Genomic DNA, 19584 nt, shown 5'->3' with positions numbered 1-19584 from the left:
CTCAAGATTTTGCACTGTTTTCTCTCCTGGCATTGCTTTCTTGTATTCTGATGCCTAAGTTTGTGAATTTTTATTTATGATAATCAACACTATTGGCAAAAAAGACATATTTTGAAGAATAGGTTATTTAAATGGGACTTCAGAAAGTGTTGCTTTCCAAGTTGGAATATTATTGCCATAACTAAGTAATAGCTAGGAAAAAAATCCATTAGTGCTGACTGGTATTTTGTACTCCGCCATTCCATCTTGTATCATTAAATTTTGTAAGTAATTATCATTATGTGCACGATATATATATATATATATATATATATATATATATATATATATATATATATATATATATATATATATATATAATTTTTTTTTTTTAAGAAAAACCCTGAAAGTTTTTTTTTCATGTATACCGCTGTAGTGTAGTTTGGTAATTTGCCAATAGTTAGCGGTAGTCGCAAACATGGGGAGTTCAGGTGCGGAGCGAGCTTTCTGTGTGTTGGAGTTCAACAAAAACAAGTGTGCTACAACTGTTCAATGGATGTTTAGAACCAAGTATGGTAAGAAACCACCAACAAGGAAGGCCATTTACCACTGGCACAACAAATTTGCTACGATGGGTTGCTTGTGCGTGGCAAAGAGAAGCGGACGTTCCAGTGTGAGTGAAGTGAATGTGGAGTGTGTACGAGAGACATTCATATGGAGTCCAAAGAAATTGGTGCATCGTGCATCCTGTGAACTCGAAATGGCTGCAATGACAGCATGGAAAATCCTGCAACAGGAGGAATTCAAATTGGAGCTAGTGCAGAAGCTCAATGACTATGACAAAGACAAGTGTTTTGAGTATTGTTTGAAGTTGCAACAATTGAATGAGGATGGGGATGGCTTAATTTTTAGTGACGAAGCCCCTTTTCACACTAGTGGTAAAGTGAACAAGCATAACAGTCGAATCTGGGGTACAAAGCATCCACACAGATGCATTGAATTTGAATGTGATTCCCCGAAGGTAAATGTTTCTTGTCTCTTGTCACATCAAAAACTGTACGGGCCATTCTTCTTCACAGAGAGCACGGTCTTTAGATATTAATACTTGGGCATGTTGCAGCAATGGCTGATGCCTCAAATGCAATCGGACTCTCCATTCATCTTCCAGCAGGATGGGGCTCCACCAAATTTTCATGGTGAAGTTCATGGGTACCCGGAGCTGAAGCATCGATGGGTCGGCTGTGCTACAGAAGGGGACAGCTGTTTCATAAAATGGTGTCCTCTATCACCAGATTTCACTCGTCATGTGATGTAGCACAGCTCCGGGAGAGAATATGGGAAGCAACTGCCACAGTTGACGATGCCATGCTGGGATGGGTATGGCAAGAATTAGATTATGTCAAAGTTTGGGAGGGAAAAAAATTAATAAAGTCCCAATGAGCAATAGCAAAATTCAGAGACGAATTGATGAAATGTCGGAGGAGGTTAAGAAAGCACTAGCATTATTTATCTATCTTTTTTTTTTTCTTTTAAAGATTAGAGCTTTCTTTGAAGGTTGATGAATCAGTATTTTGAAATAACGATAGTTTACTTGTTGCTTAAGTACGTTTCATAAAAGAAAATATTTGTTAGGCACTGTTATTTACCACAAAATTAGTAACCAATTTGCATCAGAAGACTACTTTAAAGAAAGATACTCTTCTGTGAAATATTGTACAATTGTCTATACTTGTTACTACACTGGGGTATGATTCCATAAGCTAATTTTAGATTTTAAAAAAGCCGCATCAAACATTGTAGCCATACATTGTGTTATTCGCAGACAACATTTGGTAGCGAAAATCCTTAGTGATCGCCTTCATAGCTCTTTACAGTATGTAAATAATGTGTTGAACAAGATCAGCAGTGGTGCACTCAGTGACAAATTGTTTCAGAAGCTATGTGATCAAAACGACGAATATTTCAACCCTGTGCTCTTGCACATAAAGATTTGTTGGGTGTCAAAGGTATATGCGTAAAAATATTTCATAACCTCTTTGATACAGTTGTAACATATTTTGAAAACAAAAGATCATTTATTGAGGAATAATTTACTGAAATTTAAGAGTGATATATCTTATTTGACGGATTCACACAGCAAACATAATGAAATGAATCTACAGCTGTAAGGATACGACTTCAGTTTAATTGAAGCAAAGGCTACTATTTCTGCTTTTGTGTGAGAACTTGTCCCCTACAGGTGTAATTTTTTGTCAGCACCTGAGCACACTTCAAGATTTTACAAGCAGATTTCAGGATCCCATTCAAATGACCATTCCAGATTGAGTACCAGAAATACTCTCTGACCCACAAACATCAGAATTACCCTTGCAGAAAGAGCTGATAGAATTTATAACAAATGAAGAATTAAAATTAAAGAAGGATATCAAGAATTGTGGCTTCAAAGACAAATTCCTAATTTTTATCCAGCTTTATGAGCTATAGCAGTGAAGTATTTCATTGCTTTCCCATCTTTGTATTTAGCAGAAAGAGGATTTCACATGGTTATAAAGCCAATTACTGGGAGCAGAAAAGAGACTTTCAGTGGTAGTGCGTGAATTAAGATTGCTGATGACAAGCATGACACCAGACAATGAAAAATTAATCATTACACAAAGTTCAGCCCTCTCGCTAAAAATAATGTAATATTTTTAAATACATATTTGTTAATTAACCTTTGTGAATGACACTAACGTTGATAATACCTGTTAATAAAATTATTTTAAAAATTCAATTCCAATTAAACATTAATGAAAATTGTGAGCCAGGTTGAATATTTAGAGCAATCTCTTAAAAATTCAACAACTGCAGCACAATTGATGACAGTTCACAATGTAATCTTCAGTTTTCTCTTTCCATGTCTTTCCAAACTTCTGTAATATGGTATTCTTGATTTAAAACTGTCATCGAATTTTTTTTAAAAGTATGTTACGATCAATGCTAGTTGGAAAACTTTGTTGTTTACTTATAGATTGGGATGGTCAGATTTCCTTTCTCTGAAAGCAAAGGGGTGGGGAAGTTGAGTAATTTTTTCTTTGAAAAGTGGGTCATGGGTTGGAAAAGGTTGAGAACCTATGATATAGATAATAGTTTTTCGCTCACTCCATTTGCGAGAGGAACAAGAAAGGGAATGTCAAGTAGTGGTACAATATACACTCTGCCATGCATTGTGTGTTTAGTGAAGTATGTATGTATGTATGTATGTATGTATTGACTGTGTTTGACTTTTGTAAATGTTTCTCTACAGAGAAAGCAATAAAACAGATTAGACATTAAGTTCTAGTAGAGCTCAAAAAGCAAAATTTTCCTATTGATGAATATTGTGAATTTGGCACAACCTTAAACTGTGTGGATAGTAAAAGTTGAAATGTTATATCATGAATGATATCCCATTTGCATTTAAGGAGTCTTATTTTAATAATAGGAGGGAGAGGATCTTATTAACAGTGTCTCAAAGACTTGGTCAGAATGGGGGAACTTGTAGGGTCGCACATGGACTTATACTATGTGTGCTGGTGTTCTTCCCCAAGTGTTCTTCCCCAATATATTTACTACTTAACAGTTTTTGTTACTAACAATAAAAATTAATTTGAACTGAACTCTGATGTACACAACTGCAATACGATGGCAAGTAGTGGTATACTTGTGACCCAGCATGATGTGTGGTAATGGTACCTTGAATAGGACTCAGTCTTCACAGTTCTGGGTAACGTTTCTCATTGAGAAATACCAATGTATTAAAGTAAATTAGCTACCATTAAGAAATAAACAGCAGCTGATGAGAATGCAGCAGGTTTTCCTAAAGTGGCAGCTTTCTTTCTGATTTACTTGTGTAAATTTAACTGACGTAAACGGGGATAGCAATAAACAGTATAGTGATAGTTACTTGTTAATATAGTGTACAGAATAAGTTTATATGATTTATCTTGTGTTTTGTTCATTTAACTTTTTGTTCTATGTCCCTGAAGGTCCTATCTTGTAATGGGGTCTCTAGAACATAATGAATGAATTAATGAATATATATCAGAGTTCTTACCATTTAAGTATTGTCTGAAATCCAGCCCACGGTCAAGGTAGGTAATAAGCATGTATCCAGATAATCTGAATAGTGTAACTCTAGGATAATATTTTCACCTGTCTCGAGATGACTGGGTGTTTGTGTTGTCTTCATCATCATTTCTGAAAGTGGCAAGTTTGGACTGCGCAAAGGTTGGGAATTTGTCTGGGCGCTGATAACTGTGCAGTTGAGTGCTCCACGAACCAATCATCGTCAAGTAATGGCTTGTAAGAAAATTGAACTGATCAGAAGTACATGGTTGAATGTGGAAAGAAGTATGTGGTTGAATGTGGAGAGCATAATGTGTGCGTAAGCTCACTAAATGATGCAGAAAAAGCCAATTTTTTCACTTGCTATTAACATACGGAGAAAAACAGTTCGTTGCTGAGGAGTGTGATAGGTCACTAAGGAGATGTACCATCAGCCTTATCCATCTGCTTCTGTCACCATGTTTCTACCAGAATTTGTAGGACACAAATGCTCTTCACACAGTTTTTTCTATTGACATGGTCACAATAACTTTTATACCTATTATAATAACTTTTATACCTATTATAATAAAATTGTTTGTGGAAAGAAATCAATTTGTTTGACATTTGTGTTCGGTCACAATTTGTATTGCAGGCCACGCCGTGCTTCCATGAGACTCAAAGGTCAAGCTCCTGATGGTACTGAAGTAATTATAGAATCTTCGGAGTCTTTCTTGGAAGTATCTTCTAGAAAACCTGCAGGTGAGTTGGAATAATTTTATTTGTAAGTAGTGATCCTTACGTTTTTTGTTCCAATATAGTTTGAAAGTTACCTCCACCTTTCAGAAATTTTTTGCCAGTGGCAGACATAATTACGTTTGAAGTCTCATGACATTACAATTCTGTATGGGTCCAGCCCCTACATGAGTTACCTCTATCTGCCCTCTCTATTATGGTTCATCACCATCCTCTGACTTAGTATTCTCTCCAGTTCAATGTAGCTCTCCATACTAATTACCTGTGTAACCTCCTCCATCTCTGAATAATTACTGCAACGTGCATCCTTCTGAACCTGATCTCCTAATCTTGCTCTAAGACTTTCACTGCTTCCCCCCCCCCCCCCCTCCCCAATCCCCCCTAGTACTAAAGTGGTGATCCCTTAGTGTCTCAGAATGTCGCCTATCAACTGATCCCTTCTTTTAGTCAAGTTAAGAGTTTCAGTAACCTCTGCAACATTGTCTGCCCACTGTTTTGTATTTTGCTTGCCTTCTTCTGGTTGGCTTCCATTCATAAACGGTTTTGTCATTTATTGTCCACCCAGTCTACAAAAAAGGTGACAAAAGTAAAGGGGTAGTGATATGCACTTATTTCAGATGGCAGTAGTACTGTGTACTTAAGGGCTCTGTGTTGGCAGGGCTGTCATTTATATTCAGTTGATTCATATGAAAAGGTTTCTGAGGTTGCTATGGTCACACAACACGAATTAACAGCCTTTGAATGTGGAATGACAGTTTGAGCTAGACGCATGGGATATTCCGTTGTGGTAATCTTAGGTAATTCAATATGACAATGCAGTGGCCGACGACCTCCACTTAATGATAGAGAGCAGCTGCATTTGCACAGAGTTATCATTGCTAACAGACAAGCAGCACTGCTTGAAATAACTACAGAAATTACTGTGGGACATACGACAAAGTATCTGTTAGGACAGTGCAGCAAAATTTGGTGTTAAAGAGCTATGGCAGCAAACAATTGATGCGAGTTCCTTTGCTAATAACATGCCATTGCCTGCAGTGCCTCCTGGACTTGTGGCTATATTGGTTGGACCCTACAGGACTGGAAAACCCTGGTCTGATCATATGAGCTCAGATTTCAGTTGGTAAGAACTGATGGTAGGATTTGAGTGTGGTGCAGACTCCATTAAGCCATGGACCCACTGCACCAGCTGATGGTGGCTTCGTAATGATGTGGGCTGTGTTTTTCTCTGGTCCAACTGAGCTGATCATTGACTGGAAATGGTTATATTTGGCTACTTGGAGACCATTTGCAGCCATTCATGGACTTCATGTTCCCAAACATCAATGTCATGTCAGTGGGCCACATTTCATCAAAATTGGCTCAAAGGATGTTCTGGACAATTCGAGAAAATGGTTTGGCCGCCCAGATTGCCAGACATCAATCTCATCAAACATTTATGGAACATAATCGAGAGGACAGTTCATGCACAAAATCCTGCACTGGCAACACTTTAGCAACTGGTGATGGCTGTAGAGGTAGTATGGCTCAATATTTCTGCAGGGGACTTCCAGTGTCTTAAGTCGATGCCATTTCAAGTTGCTGTGCTATGCAGAGCAGTAGGTGGTCTGACATGATGTTAGGAGGTATCCCATGACTTCAGTCACCTCAGTGAAAGAACGTATTCAATCTAAAAATTGTGCTTCTCCTTTTTATTGAATCTCCAAGCTATTCTTGTACTTTTTATTGACCTTACAATATCAGTATCTGGTATGGGGAAATCCAAATGAGCATTTGTTTTAGATCTCCATGTCCCCCTTTAATTATGAACTACAACAGAGGTGTTTCGCATCACCCTGTGTCAGCGTATTCTTATCTGCTGTTCATCAGTATTCATTAATATCTTTACAACCTTTGGTTAAACTGGCCTGATATGACCTTTTGTATTCACAGTTTATTTTTTATATTTAATATCCTGGTTACCAGTACATTTTTTAAAATATGTGGGAGTAACTGTCACCATTTAAGATGCACGAGAATATTCCAGTTGGAATTTGTCCTGTTATAAGGAATGATCGAAAACTTTCCATTTCAAGACTGTACAGTCCGGAATCGATAAACCAGTCAGGCAATATTTCCTTGAGCATTCAGGCAATCATCCCACTGATGCACCAGGTAATAGATACTTGGTAGGTGTAACACCATGTCCTGCTGTGTGTAGTAGTCCGCAAATGCCTGCTGCACGTCCTCATCTGACAGGAATTTTTAACGCTTCAAGGCCTTTATTAAGGAATTGAAAACATAATTGCATGAGACGAGATCGTCACTAAAGTGCGGGATGCTTGAATGTCTCCCACTTAAGTTCTTGTAACTTCTGTATATGACATTTGCAGTATGATGATGTGCATTATTATAAAGCACGGAACTTGGCATACCATTCCACAATGGTGGTTTTTGACAGACATGCTGCCCCAACACATTTTTCAGGTTCCCGTGGATGTGTTATCAGTGTTTGTCCTGCAGCAGCCAAGAAAAGAATAACAGCATGTTGGTTCTTGTTTGGACACATTTGGTAATAATGTCGCCACACTTTGTTTCCACATTTACCTCGTGCACGTCCAAAAAAACATGAATGCCACACTGATTCCTCGTCTACAAGACAGAGAAAAATTGTCACCAAATTTTAACCTTGGATGGCTGATGCCAGTAGGAACCAAAATTACTGATGTAGTGTAGGTTGACAACGCACAGTTTTTAAACTATGGAAACTTGGCACCATGTGCTCTGGTTGGCCGCGGCATTGCCCTGTTGCCAGCTGCTCTGGACAATGCATGACCACAAAGGCTTTGTCTGCTTGAGATGGTGATGTATCCAAGGTGACCCGCACGCTTGATGTTAGTGCGTCACCCTTCCACTCTGGGGGCCCGGGGGCGAACCTACCAGTGTCCCGACACATCTGTTGTAGTTTAATGGTTAGATGTTCTGGGAACAAACCTGTCTACAGTTGTTAGTTCTTGTACATAAAGTTGTTCACAAATTGTGTTGGCCCTGAAAAGGGCCTTTTTTGTAGCTAGGACATTGTTTACTTAAAACAGGTGCTCAAACTGGTGACCCTCTGACACGACATAAGCTTGGTAACGTCGAATAATGTTTTGACGAATTTATTCAAAGATTCCTGGCATTGGCCTGATGTAATTGGTGGCACGTTGAATTCGATCCATTAATTCCTCTTAATTTTTAGGTAGTTCGCATCCAGGTGGGTGAGCTAGAATTGTGAAGAATCCCCACAGGAAAAACTCCGGTGGTGTGAGGCCTGGTTATCATGGGGGCCATGTCCTATGAGCATCTCTGCCAATTACCCTGTCGTCGAAGAGTTAATTTAAATATCAACACACAGCACGACTGTTACGTGCGGATGCCCCATCGTGCTGCAACCACATGCGTAGCTGTATGTGCAGGAGAACATCTTCCAGCAGATCGGTTAGAGTTTCTCGCAAAAAATGAACATAATTTGCCCCGGTAAGTTGAGGATGTAGATTGGACAGGCCCAGTCAGATGGTCACCAACATTGCGTGCCCAACACCCACATTGTGTGCCCAAATGTTGAGCGTAAATTGTTCCTGGTTGTCTGCCCAAATGTTGAGAGTAAATTATTCCTGGTCCCCATGGATGTATATGACGTGGGGATTTCCGCTTGCCCAGTGATCAACATTTCGAGTGTTGTAAAGGCCATCTTGATGTAAGGTGTCCTCGTTGGTAAACAACACAATGGCGCACAAGTCGGGATCTTGTGCAACATATCGCACAAACTGCCAGCAAAACCCTAGGCTGTGTTTGCAGTCTGCCACAGGGTTTAGGTCTTGGACAGGGTGGAAACTAAATGGATGCTGGCTGTCATCCCTCAAAACCTCCCACACTAACTGATGAGTGACCCATGTTGTGTCCAACCACTTGAGCACTTTTCGTAGGTGCTTTCTCGGAGCGTTAGAGAACACACTCTTCAAATGCAGCATCCTGTCGTGTTCAAAGTCTTCCAACATCACCTTGATACTCTGCTAATGAACCAGTTTCACCATGTCGCTGGTGAATTTCTGTAAACATTTGCAGGTGTGGGTGCCGTTTTGCTGGATACCGTTCTCCATACAACCGTCAAGCCTCATGCGCATTACCATCGGCTAGCCCATAAACAAAAACCATATCTCGTTGTTCTTCAAATGAATATTGTGCCACCGTGCTTACGATATTATTAAATTGCAGGTGACGTGTGTGTGTTCCGAAGCGAAGCTTATTTGTAAATGTCTCTGACATTAGGTGGAGACAAACAGCAAGACCTATTCCACATGTGTGCGTATCACATTGGGGCAGTGACGGGGCGAGGGACATTTGTATATGTGAACCAACAACCATAGCGCTGCCCGTCAACCAACGAATGGCAACAGGGCAATCCCACAGCCAATTGGAGTGCATGGCGCCAAGTTTCCATAGTTTAAAAATGGTGCATTGTCGACCTACACAACATTAGTAATTTTGGTTCCTACTGGAATCAGCTATCCAGGGTTAAAATTTCGTGACACAATTTTTCCCCACCCTGTATATGTAATTGTTGTTGTTTCGATTGTAGATGGAGTGAGGGAAAAGACTGCTTATATGACTCCATACAAGCCCAAATTTCTCTCACCTTGTTTTCGTGGACCTTATACATAATGTATTTTGGCAGCAGTAGAATTTTTTTAGTCAGTTGCAAGTACCTGTTCTCTAAATTTCCTCAACAGTGTTTCCTGAAAAGTATGTCTTCTTTTCTCCAAACTCTCAAAGGAGTTTGAAGTGTTTCAGTGTCTCCCTTTAATCTGACCTGGTTGGGATGCCGAACACTTCAGAAGTACTCAAGAATGGGTCACAGTAGTGATCTATATGTGCTGTCCAGTATAGATAAGCTTCACTTTCCTAAAATTGCTGCAGTAAACTTGAGTCGACCATCTGCCTTACCTGCTGCTGACCTTACATACTCGTTATATTTCGTATTGCATCACAACGTTATGCCTAGGTATTTAATGATGACTGTCAAGTAGCACATTACCAATACTTTGTGTGGGTTTTGCAGGGTTGTTTTTCATACTCCTCTACATTAACTCAGTTTTTTCTAAATTTAGCACAAGCTACCATTAATTACACCAAAGAGAAATTGTAAGTCATCTTGTATCCTACTACAGCTGCTCGATGAGGAAAGTGTGTCATGCACAACAGCATCTCAGCAAACAGTTGCAGATTATTGCTCACCCTATCTGTCAGATGGTTAGTGTGTGTAGGAAATGACCAGTCAAGCGATACTTCCTGGGGTACTCCTGTCAATACCTTTTTCTTTGATGAACACTTGCCATCCAGGAAAACATGCTAGGTTCTGTTACTTTTGAACATATGCAGGAACCTAGTCTGTATGGTCAGACCTTCAACAATCGGTAGTGGAGCACTGTCTTAAATGTTTTCCGCAAATGTAGGACTATGGAATCTGCCTGTTGCCCTTCATCCGTGGTTTGCTGGGTACTGTGTGAGTAAAGGGGCAGATGTGTTTCGCATGAGTAATTTGTGGACAGTCCCTTTTTTTGCCTCACGAAGGAAGTTTATTGTATTTGAATTTAGGATATGCTCAACAGTTTTGCTGTGAAACAATGTTTAGGATACAGGGGGCACTTTGTGCTGGATTAAGTATTGACAGTAGGTGCAAGCTGTGTCAGGGGTAAGTGCCAAAGAGTACTCCCAGTAAAACCTAATTGGCATCCATTCAGACTTTGCCCATTATTGTCTAAAACTCGTGCACTTGCATCTGAATGCCAGGGAGGTCTGTTTCTATGACTCCTGTACAGGAGTCTGTGCAACGGTTAAATGTTGGTATGTCTGTGTGCTCCTCCTGCAGAAATATTTTTACACACAGCATTTAAAACATCAGCTTTCCTGTTGCTGTCTCCTATTGCTACACCAGACTGATCGATGCATGACTGTTTAGAAGCCTTCAACCCACTTAGTTGATTTGATGTAGGACCAAAATTTTATCAGTTTTTAGGCTGGAACACCACCTCGTTGCCAAGCACTACACAATGCAACTTGTTAGAATTTTCATTTATTTTTGTCCATGGTGGGCACATTTTTGACCTTACCATTGTCTTCACGTCTCACACTTTCAATCTATTTTTTGTTTTGAAACTACCATTTCAGCATAGATTCTAAGTGACTTGGACTCCACTCCTTCTTTTAGCCAGTGAAGAAGGAACCATTTTGTCTGAAAGCCAGGTTTAACTGTTTTTATTTACTATATTTCAGTCAGCTGTGCTAAGAGTTGTTGCGCTTGGAGGTAAATACTGGCTAACCTCTCTGTATTTTGTAAATGAAGCAAAATTCTGAGGGAGATTTTCCTTTTTGACTTGCTTGTTTGGTAATCCATTAAATTTTGGGCATGCAGCTGCACAAGTACTACCACTTAATTCATATTTTATCTATGAATCATCCAGCCATCCTGAGAGTGAGTTGCAAGACTGATGACAAGGTTCCAAGTGTGGCCTTATATGCTCCACTGTGGTGGTACTGAGCATGCGGGTCACAGATGTTGGTCGGTAGCAAAGAGGTACACTTACACATGCACCAACTGTGATGAAAGTGTTCACGCACTCGATTTACTTATTGGTATATATTTGGTGGTGGTAACAACTCAACATCCCTGCAATTTAATTACACCAAGAACCAGATCCCACATCTTATCCAAATTAAAACAATTACCTCAATTTATTATCAGTTAATCTAATTTCTATGACTTCTGTGAAAATGGAATCCCAAAAAGAAGTGGGTGCTCTTTCTTTGAAGGTAAGGCGTATTCTCGACGACAACCGTGTTATGGTGATCTTCCAGTCTGCTATGGAGATTGCAGCCTTCCTTGGTTATGTGAAGGTTAGACAACACATACCATTCATGAGAGGTGCTTGGAACAAAGGCATGTGAGATAGATAGGGTGCGGCGTGTATGTCACCAAGGTAGGCCTGTGCTCATTTGCTCGCTCGGCTCATTTGCTCGCCCCGGCTCATTTGCTCGCTCGGCTCATTTGCTCGCCCCGGCTCATTTGCTCGCCCCGGCTCATTTGCTCGCCCCGGCTCATTTGCTCGCCCCGGCTCATTTGCTCGCCCCGGCTCATTTGCTCGCCCCGGCTCATTTGCTCGCCCGGCCTCATTTGCTCGCCCGGCCTCATTTGCTCGCCCGGCCTCATTTGCTCGCCCGGCCTCATTTGCTCGCCCGGCCTCATTTGCTCGCCCGGCCTCATTTGCTCGCCCGGCCTCATTTGCTCGCCCGGCCTCATTTGCTCGCCCGGCCTCATTTGCTCGCCCGGCCTCATTTGCTCGCCCGGCCTCATTTGCTCGCCCGGCCTCATTTGCTCGCCCGGCCTCATTTGCTCGCCCGGCCTCATTTGCTCGCCCGGCCTCATTTGCTCGCCCGGCCTCATTTGCTCGCCCGGCCTCATTTGCTCGCCCGGCCTCATTTGCTCGCCCGGCCTCATTTGCTCGCCCGGCCTCATTTGCTCGCCCGGCCTCATTTGCTCGCCCGGCCTCATTTGCTCGCCCGGCCTCATTTGCTCGCCCGGCCTCATTTGCTCGCCCGGCCTCATTTGCTCGCCCGGCCTCATTTGCTCGCCCGGCCTCATTTGCTCGCCCGGCCTCATTTGCTCGCCCGGCCTCATTTGCTCGCCCGGCCTCATTTGCTCGCCCGGCCTCATTTGCTCGCCCGGCCTCATTTGCTCGCCCGGCCTCATTTGCTCGCCCGGCCTCATTTGCTCGCCCGGCCTCATTTGCTCGCCCGGCCTCATTTGCTCGCCCGGCCTCATTTGCTCGCCCGGCCTCATTTGCTCGCCCGGCCTCATTTGCTCGCCCGGCCTCATTTGCTCGCCCGGCCTCATTTGCTCGCCCGGCCTCATTTGCTCGCCCGGCCTCATTTGCTCGCCCGGCCTCATTTGCTCGCCCGGCCTCATTTGCTCGCCCGGCCTCATTTGCTCGCCCGGCCTCATTTGCTCGCCCGGCCTCATTTGCTCGCCCGGCCTCATTTGCTCGCCCGGCCTCATTTGACTAACTACATTTCTACACCTGTATTTAGGTGTGTACATTCAAACGAGAATTGCAGCTTCTACTGGAAACTGCTATTACGGAGTCTTACTGTTATTAGTCCTACAAATATCGGAAGTTCATATGCCTACTTAAAATTTTTCAGCTGTACTTCCATACAATAAAATGAAAATCGTGACAAAATGATTACCAGTTGCACAAGGCACCACTTCTTGTATGAGATGAGGACTGTTAATCAGAAGAGACTAAAGGCTATAAACAAGCAGTTACACCATTTATATTGGGTACTCTTCTTAAATCAAATTTTGTTGTAGTACTGTTATCAGTAAGACTTCATAACAGCAGATTCCACTAGAAGATGCAGTTCTTGTTAGTACGTACACACCCAGCTGCGAGTTAGCAGATTTAGAAATGCATTCTGTCTGCTGAGGCAAGCAAGTTCAGTCCTACCTTCGTAATGTATGTGCCGTGGCCTGTCTTTCTCTTAAGCCTTGGTGGAAAACTGGAGATACACATACTTACTAGAGCCAGACAAGACAGCTGAGGCAGAACATTGTATTGATACCGACCATTTGATGGACTACAGTGACATGAAGATCTCAACATCCACCTTTTATGTTTTTGGATTCTGTTTTCAAGGAAGCCTTGGAAACTAGATTCACTGATTACTTCATAAATAGTGATATGATTTTAATTTGGATAAGACGTGGAATCTGGCTCTTGCTGTAACTAAATTGCAGAGGAGGCATCAAAGTGTTACAGCCATCGAATATGCATTGGTTTGTGTAGGTGTACCTCTTTTCCACCGAGCAGCATCTGTGACTGCTGTGGAAGAGCATATAAGGCCATCGTGGCAGCTTGTCATTTGTTTTGTGACTCACTATGAGGATGGCCGGAAGATATGTGGCTGAAATATCAGTTGAAGTAGTAGTAACTGCACGACTGCATGCCTGAAATTTAATGCATTATTCATTACGTCACGAGAAGTTAGAAATGCTTGTTTGTTATGTAAAGACAATATGAAAACTGCCCTGGTTCCTATCCTTGTCCACACCTGTCAACTAGCCCACTATAAACCCACATCTTCAGTATCAGTTACATTGTAAAACTCTGCTACCAATTTCATCTTCATCTTAATTTCAGCTTGTTTACCAGATTTGTTCCAACTTGTCCACAGTCTTGGATTACAGATTTCAATTTTTCAAAGTATTGTTTCATTACTTGATTGTGCAGTGTGCTGATTCAAATTTCTTCAGTCCTAAGGATACAAAAACCAGCTCCTTTTGAATAACACTGTTTCTTCTGCTCTTCTGTTCCTTGTACTAATGCGAGAAATTTAAAATTGACATTTTCTCTTGTTAGTAGGAGCAACGTTGTTTTCGTGCCAGGTTACTAGCTACCAAATTTCGAATATGTCCCATGCAGTAAAGTTAGGAAAAGTAATTCCACATTCTCCATCCCCTGCCCCATTTTTTAAAATTATGTTCGTAAAGGAATGTAACCTGTAATTGTCAGTTTTCCTGATAAATGCGTGAAAGGCAGCAGTGAACCCCACCCAATGTACTCATCAAAAGAATTCAAACATAAGTAACTGGAATAAATTAAAAGCTGTTAGGCATGCCTCATCATTCCTCGGTTTTTATTCTGTAGCTTTTAAAGAATAAAGTTACAATTTCAAAGTATGTGTCTGCATTGTCCTCTAAGAGTAGATTTCTACCATTGACATGTATAGCCTTCTTAGTTAATATTTATAGTCTCGTGGTTTATTTTCTAAGTATTCCATGTATTAAAAATGTGTTTTATGTACTGTGAGAATTTTTTATTGTTTAGCTTTCTCATTTCGTGTATCTTTCCAGATCCCATTGATATGAAGTTGTCAGATAGTGACTCTGAAACAATTTCAAATGATTATTTGCTTGATTTGAAGCCACATTTAACACAGAAACTAACTGGGCCAGCTTTAGAGGCAGATAATCTTACCAGGTGAGTTGTTTTCATAAATATAGGAAGCCTTTTCAGAATGATTTGGTATGTGAATGTATAATCAAATACCTATACTCCATATGGCAAGAGAAGAGCTCTGGCAGTTGTCGTGGCCATGGCGCACATGCTTCGCATATCCACGACGGCTAATCAGACCGTGAGCTTCTGCTTATGTTACCATGGCAACGCTGTAGTGTTGGGTGACTGGTGCTTTGTCAGTTGCGCCACACGCCATGTTCAGGTTTGTGTGTATACATGTGATTTCCACTACTACTGTGAGTTTCTTGCTGTGGAAAAGTGTGTATAAGTGGAAAATGGCTGTCTTTAGTGCAGAGAAGAGGGCTTTTGGGAAAGGAGCTAAGCTGAAATCCTAAGCACATGAATTTATATACAGATTTCTTATTTACTTTGAACGGGAAAGGGATAATGGTGGGCCTTCTATATCAGTGAGTAAAGTGGGTAATTTCCAAGAATGATTGCCTATCAAAGTTGCGGTGGTTTCCAAACGATACATATCGAACTTGCGATCATAAATCGATCATGCGACTCTGGTGGCAGGCGTTAGGAGTTAGTTTAGGGTGGTTGCTACAGCAACGACAAAAGAAGAGCGTTACAAAAATACTTGTAATTGAAAAGGAGACGACTTACCTTACTCGTCGTCGGTGTTGTCATTATGTGAGGGTCCATTACAGTGGACTGGATGGATAGTCTGGAAGAACCACGTATTCTTCCTGCTACTCGTTCGTTTCCCACACTGTCCGCAGTGAAATTGTAAACATTATTTCAGCATCGAAACTGTTCTTACGGAGTTTTACACACTTCACACCACCACAGTCTACACAGTCTCTTCTTTCCTCATCCGGTAGTAATCCATATTTGCGACAAAAAGTCGAACAATTTTCTGCGCTGGATAAACATGGAATTAGATTTTTCCATGTGTGAGAACCTGTCGAAGAATCCTCAAGAACAGCGGACATCCCACTCACTAACGACATAAATCGTCTGGGATTCCCTAGCAACTCAAATAATTCACGGAAGTATGTAATTTAGAGCAGGTAAGGGAACGATGGAAAACAGATAAAAATGACGATCACAAATAATTGATCACAACGCCTGCCACCAGAGTCGCACGATCGATTTATGATCGCACGTACGATATGTAATGTTTGGACACCGCAACTTTGATAGGCAATCATTCTTGAAAATTACCGTAAAGTGTTTGACAGTGGCAGAAGCATTGAACATCTCTACAGTGACAGTGAAGGGTGTCACAAATGATAGATGCTGCCAATTCACATGCGAGCCCTGTTATTGTGACGCCTGGAAAGTCAAGGAAGAGATTGTGACGTGTGACAGAAACAGATAACTTGAACAAAAGTGTCATCAGGCAACATAGATACGCATACTACAGCAGGAAGGAGTATCTGACACTTAAAAAGTTCATGGCATCACTGTCGGACAGTGGTTTGTTCACAAGCAGAATGACAAGTCTTTCCATTGTTTTGAAAAAAACTGGCTTCCACTGGAAAAAGTTCTCAGGATGAAAGTTATTAATGGAACGGCGGAGACATTGTAGCATGGAAATTTTGTTTTAGCAGTGAATCTGGAAAATGTAATATGGATTGACGAAACATGGGTCAACGTGCGTCGTGCACGTTCTGTCGCATGGAAAGATGACGCGTGCCACGGAACTTTGAGTGTGATTGTGCCAACTGGTAAGGGAGGGTGACTAATTATAGTTCATGCTGGCTCTATAAATGGTTTTGTGCCCAGTGCTATGATGGTGTTTCAGTCAGAAAAACTGACTACCACGAGGAGATGAATGCAGATACATTCAAAGACTGGTTCGTTACTTGTTTGCTACCAAACGTCACGTCTGGTAGTGTTTTTCTAATGGACAATGCACCATACCATTCTGACAAATAAGGCACCAGCGGCTGCTGCAAGGAGAGATGAAATAGTCAGCTGGTTGAAAGATAATAAAATAGGCTCTGAGCAGAATATGCGGAAAGTGGAACTTCCGGAATTAGTGAAACGATATAAGCCACAGAAGATGCATTATATTGTTTAATACATTAGCTGAGAACCATGGCCACAGAGTTATGTCTTCCACTGTACAACTGCCATTACAACACAGTTGAACTCGTCTAGGCTCAAATAAAAGCAGATGTAGCGCAACGAAACAGAACCTTTACGTTGTGAGACTAAAGAGGCTGTTAAATGAGGCTGTCACACGAATAATGCCAGACAATTGGAAGAACGTTGTGAACCACATGCAGTAAGAGATTACAAGGTCAAACATAGAAGAAGATGTAAGAGAAGAATACGTTTATAATACTGTAATTTCTTTATCAGAGGATGAGGACAGCAGCAGCGAATATACTGAAGACTATGTGGTCATTATGAGAGATGACTAATCAGCTGACGATCTTGGGGTTTCCATTCTCCCACATGAAAAATAGAGGTAACATCCTTATTCAATATTTTACACATAAAATTTGTGCAATTTGCTTTACCTTATTAATGTTGAAAATCTGATTGTGTGCAATTTTTATTTTGGCTGGAACCATAGTCATTGTAATTTTTTTAATGACGGTACCACTGTCTGATGGTAATAACTTTTATTCTATTGTTATATGATCCAGAGTTCAGCCATAGGCCACTTTAAAGTACAGTAACTTTTTTATATGTCAAAAGATATCAGACTGATATGAAATACAGCGAATTCTGAACCGTATAACAATAAAATAAAAATTGTTGCAGTCAAATGGCTGCAACATCTTTAAAGAAAATTGGAAGCAGTTGGTAAAACAGGCTAGGGAGAAACTGAAACTGTGGTATGCAATTTCATGTGTGGACAGTTTTAAAATAGCACAATTTGTTGTGAGGAGGAAAGTAACCTTTGCATTATGTCACTGCCAAATAAAATAGCTGGATGAAACGTAGACCATATGAACAAAGAACAGCTGCAGTGTAGTAGAGAAGGAAACTGAAAGAGGTATACAATTAGACAAACAGAATTACATTGAAGCCATCATGATTTATGATGATTCCATGGACAATACAAAAGTTGCATGGCTCTGAATAGGGTGGGTGATCATCAAGGAGAGCTATATGTGCTTTCAGGTTGGCCATAAAGTTGGTAATTAGTTCTTATGGTATATGTGATGTCTGACAACTGATGGATATGATACGGCCCAAAGTAGTGCGTCTGCAACTTTTTGAATAGTCCCACATTCTGCACAGGAGTAAAAATTCATATCTAGTCTCTCGGACTGTTTCTCACCGGCCGTTGTTTGGTATTACTGCACTCTCTTTCTCCTGAGCATTCAGGGTCCATATGAGTCAAATGTCTTGCTTGTTTTGTCCTTGGGTTTGTGTTTCATGAAGTCATCCTGAGTGTCATCATCTTGAATTAAGAACAATGTATACATTGTCATTTCAGTCTTGCAGCTGTGGAGCAGCAATAACTGTGTGGAGCCTGTTGTCTTGTTTCGCTGTGTTGCTTGCGAATGTATCCTAATGTCTCTGTTTAACATCAGTTTACACTGAGTGCTTATTGGCCAATGTCTTTAAATGCGAACATTTTAGGTTAGGCTTTACCGTGCTTGTTATTGACATTAAATGAAACAACAAGTTTACTGTTACCAGTCACCGTTCTATTTATCTCCACGACACATTTCAAAGGTTTAAACCTCCATCATCAGGTGGATTTAGTTAGTATGACATTTGTGTGTGTGTTTTGTTACAGTTTTTTGGAGGATCTTGTGGCTCTGTCTAGTGGAGAAACAAGACAGTGTTCCAGAACATGGGTTTGGGTTTCTTCTTACAAAAAATTAAACTTACATCTAACGGTAAGTATAAAATAAGTAAAATAGAGTACCTCCAGTGGTCACAGGTTCCTTTCGCTGTCATAACACATCACATGTATACTGTCATATTTGTAAACAAATATGGTGTCTGGAAAGTGCTGGGTGCAAGGTTCATATAGCAGAAGAGAAGACATTATCGCAAAGTACAAAGAATATATACCATAACATTATTACAGAATAATTTTTTAAAGGATTTGGAGGTGTTTGTTTTGAGGTGTCGAATACATGTGTTGCAATAAATACTTCAGGTGGCATATAAATCAGATTTTAACAAGTTGAAACAGCTTGAACTTCATACCTGTTTATACAATCAGGTGAAATGTTACAGACTTTAAGTACAATAATCATATTGGCTACAGCGGTAAAATTATACATAAATAACAATTTTGATTGGGATTAATAGATAGATATGAAAGGCTGGAGGCAGAAGGAGAGAAAGAGAAAGTTAGAGGGAGAGAGTGGGTGGAAAGAGTGAGTGTAGGAGAGCAAACTTTACATAGCAACAAAATCTGATTTATATGGCACCTGAAGAATGTATTCCAACACATGTATTCGACACCTCAAAACAAACACCTCCAAATCCTTAAAAAAAATGATTCTCTAATAATGTTGTTACGATGTATATTCTTTGTGCTTTGCGATAATGTCTTCTTTTTTGCTATACAAACCTTGCACCTAGCAGTTTCCAGACACCATATTTGTTTACAAATATGTCAGTATACATGTGATGTGTTCTGACAGTGAAAGGAACCTGTGACCACTGAAGGTACTCTGTTCTACTTATTTTATATTTACTGTTAGCTATAAGTTTAATTTTTTAAGAAGAAACCCAAAACCATGTTCTGAAATAGTGT

The 19584-nt window shown here is 40.7% G+C and overlaps 1 protein-coding gene across 14 annotated transcripts in view; it reads left to right on the top strand.

The window, feature by feature from the left end:
- LOC126197486 (WD repeat-containing protein 76-like) overlaps positions 1 to 19584 on the top strand; it is a 400466-nt gene that overhangs the window by 300242 nt on the left and 80640 nt on the right. For 6 of the 14 annotated variants that reach the window (XM_049934649.1, XM_049934650.1, XM_049934639.1 and 3 more), the window contains exons 4-5: positions 4700 to 4806; positions 14732 to 14858. The exons of 7 other annotated variants lie outside the window; for them this stretch is intronic. In XM_049934649.1, coding sequence (XP_049790606.1) covers positions 4700 to 4806; positions 14732 to 14858 — 234 coding nt within the window. The remainder of the gene's footprint in view (positions 1 to 4699; positions 4807 to 14731; positions 14859 to 19584) is intronic. One more of the 14 variants, XM_049934641.1, reaches the window with a different exon arrangement.

The sequence above is a fragment of the Schistocerca nitens genome, chromosome 1 (genome assembly GCF_023898315.1).
Source record: "Schistocerca nitens isolate TAMUIC-IGC-003100 chromosome 1, iqSchNite1.1, whole genome shotgun sequence".
NCBI classification, from domain to species: Eukaryota; Metazoa; Arthropoda; class Insecta; order Orthoptera; family Acrididae; genus Schistocerca; species Schistocerca nitens.
The sequence above is the reverse complement of the archived record's forward strand: the minus strand, read 5'-3'. Positions and strand labels throughout refer to the sequence as shown.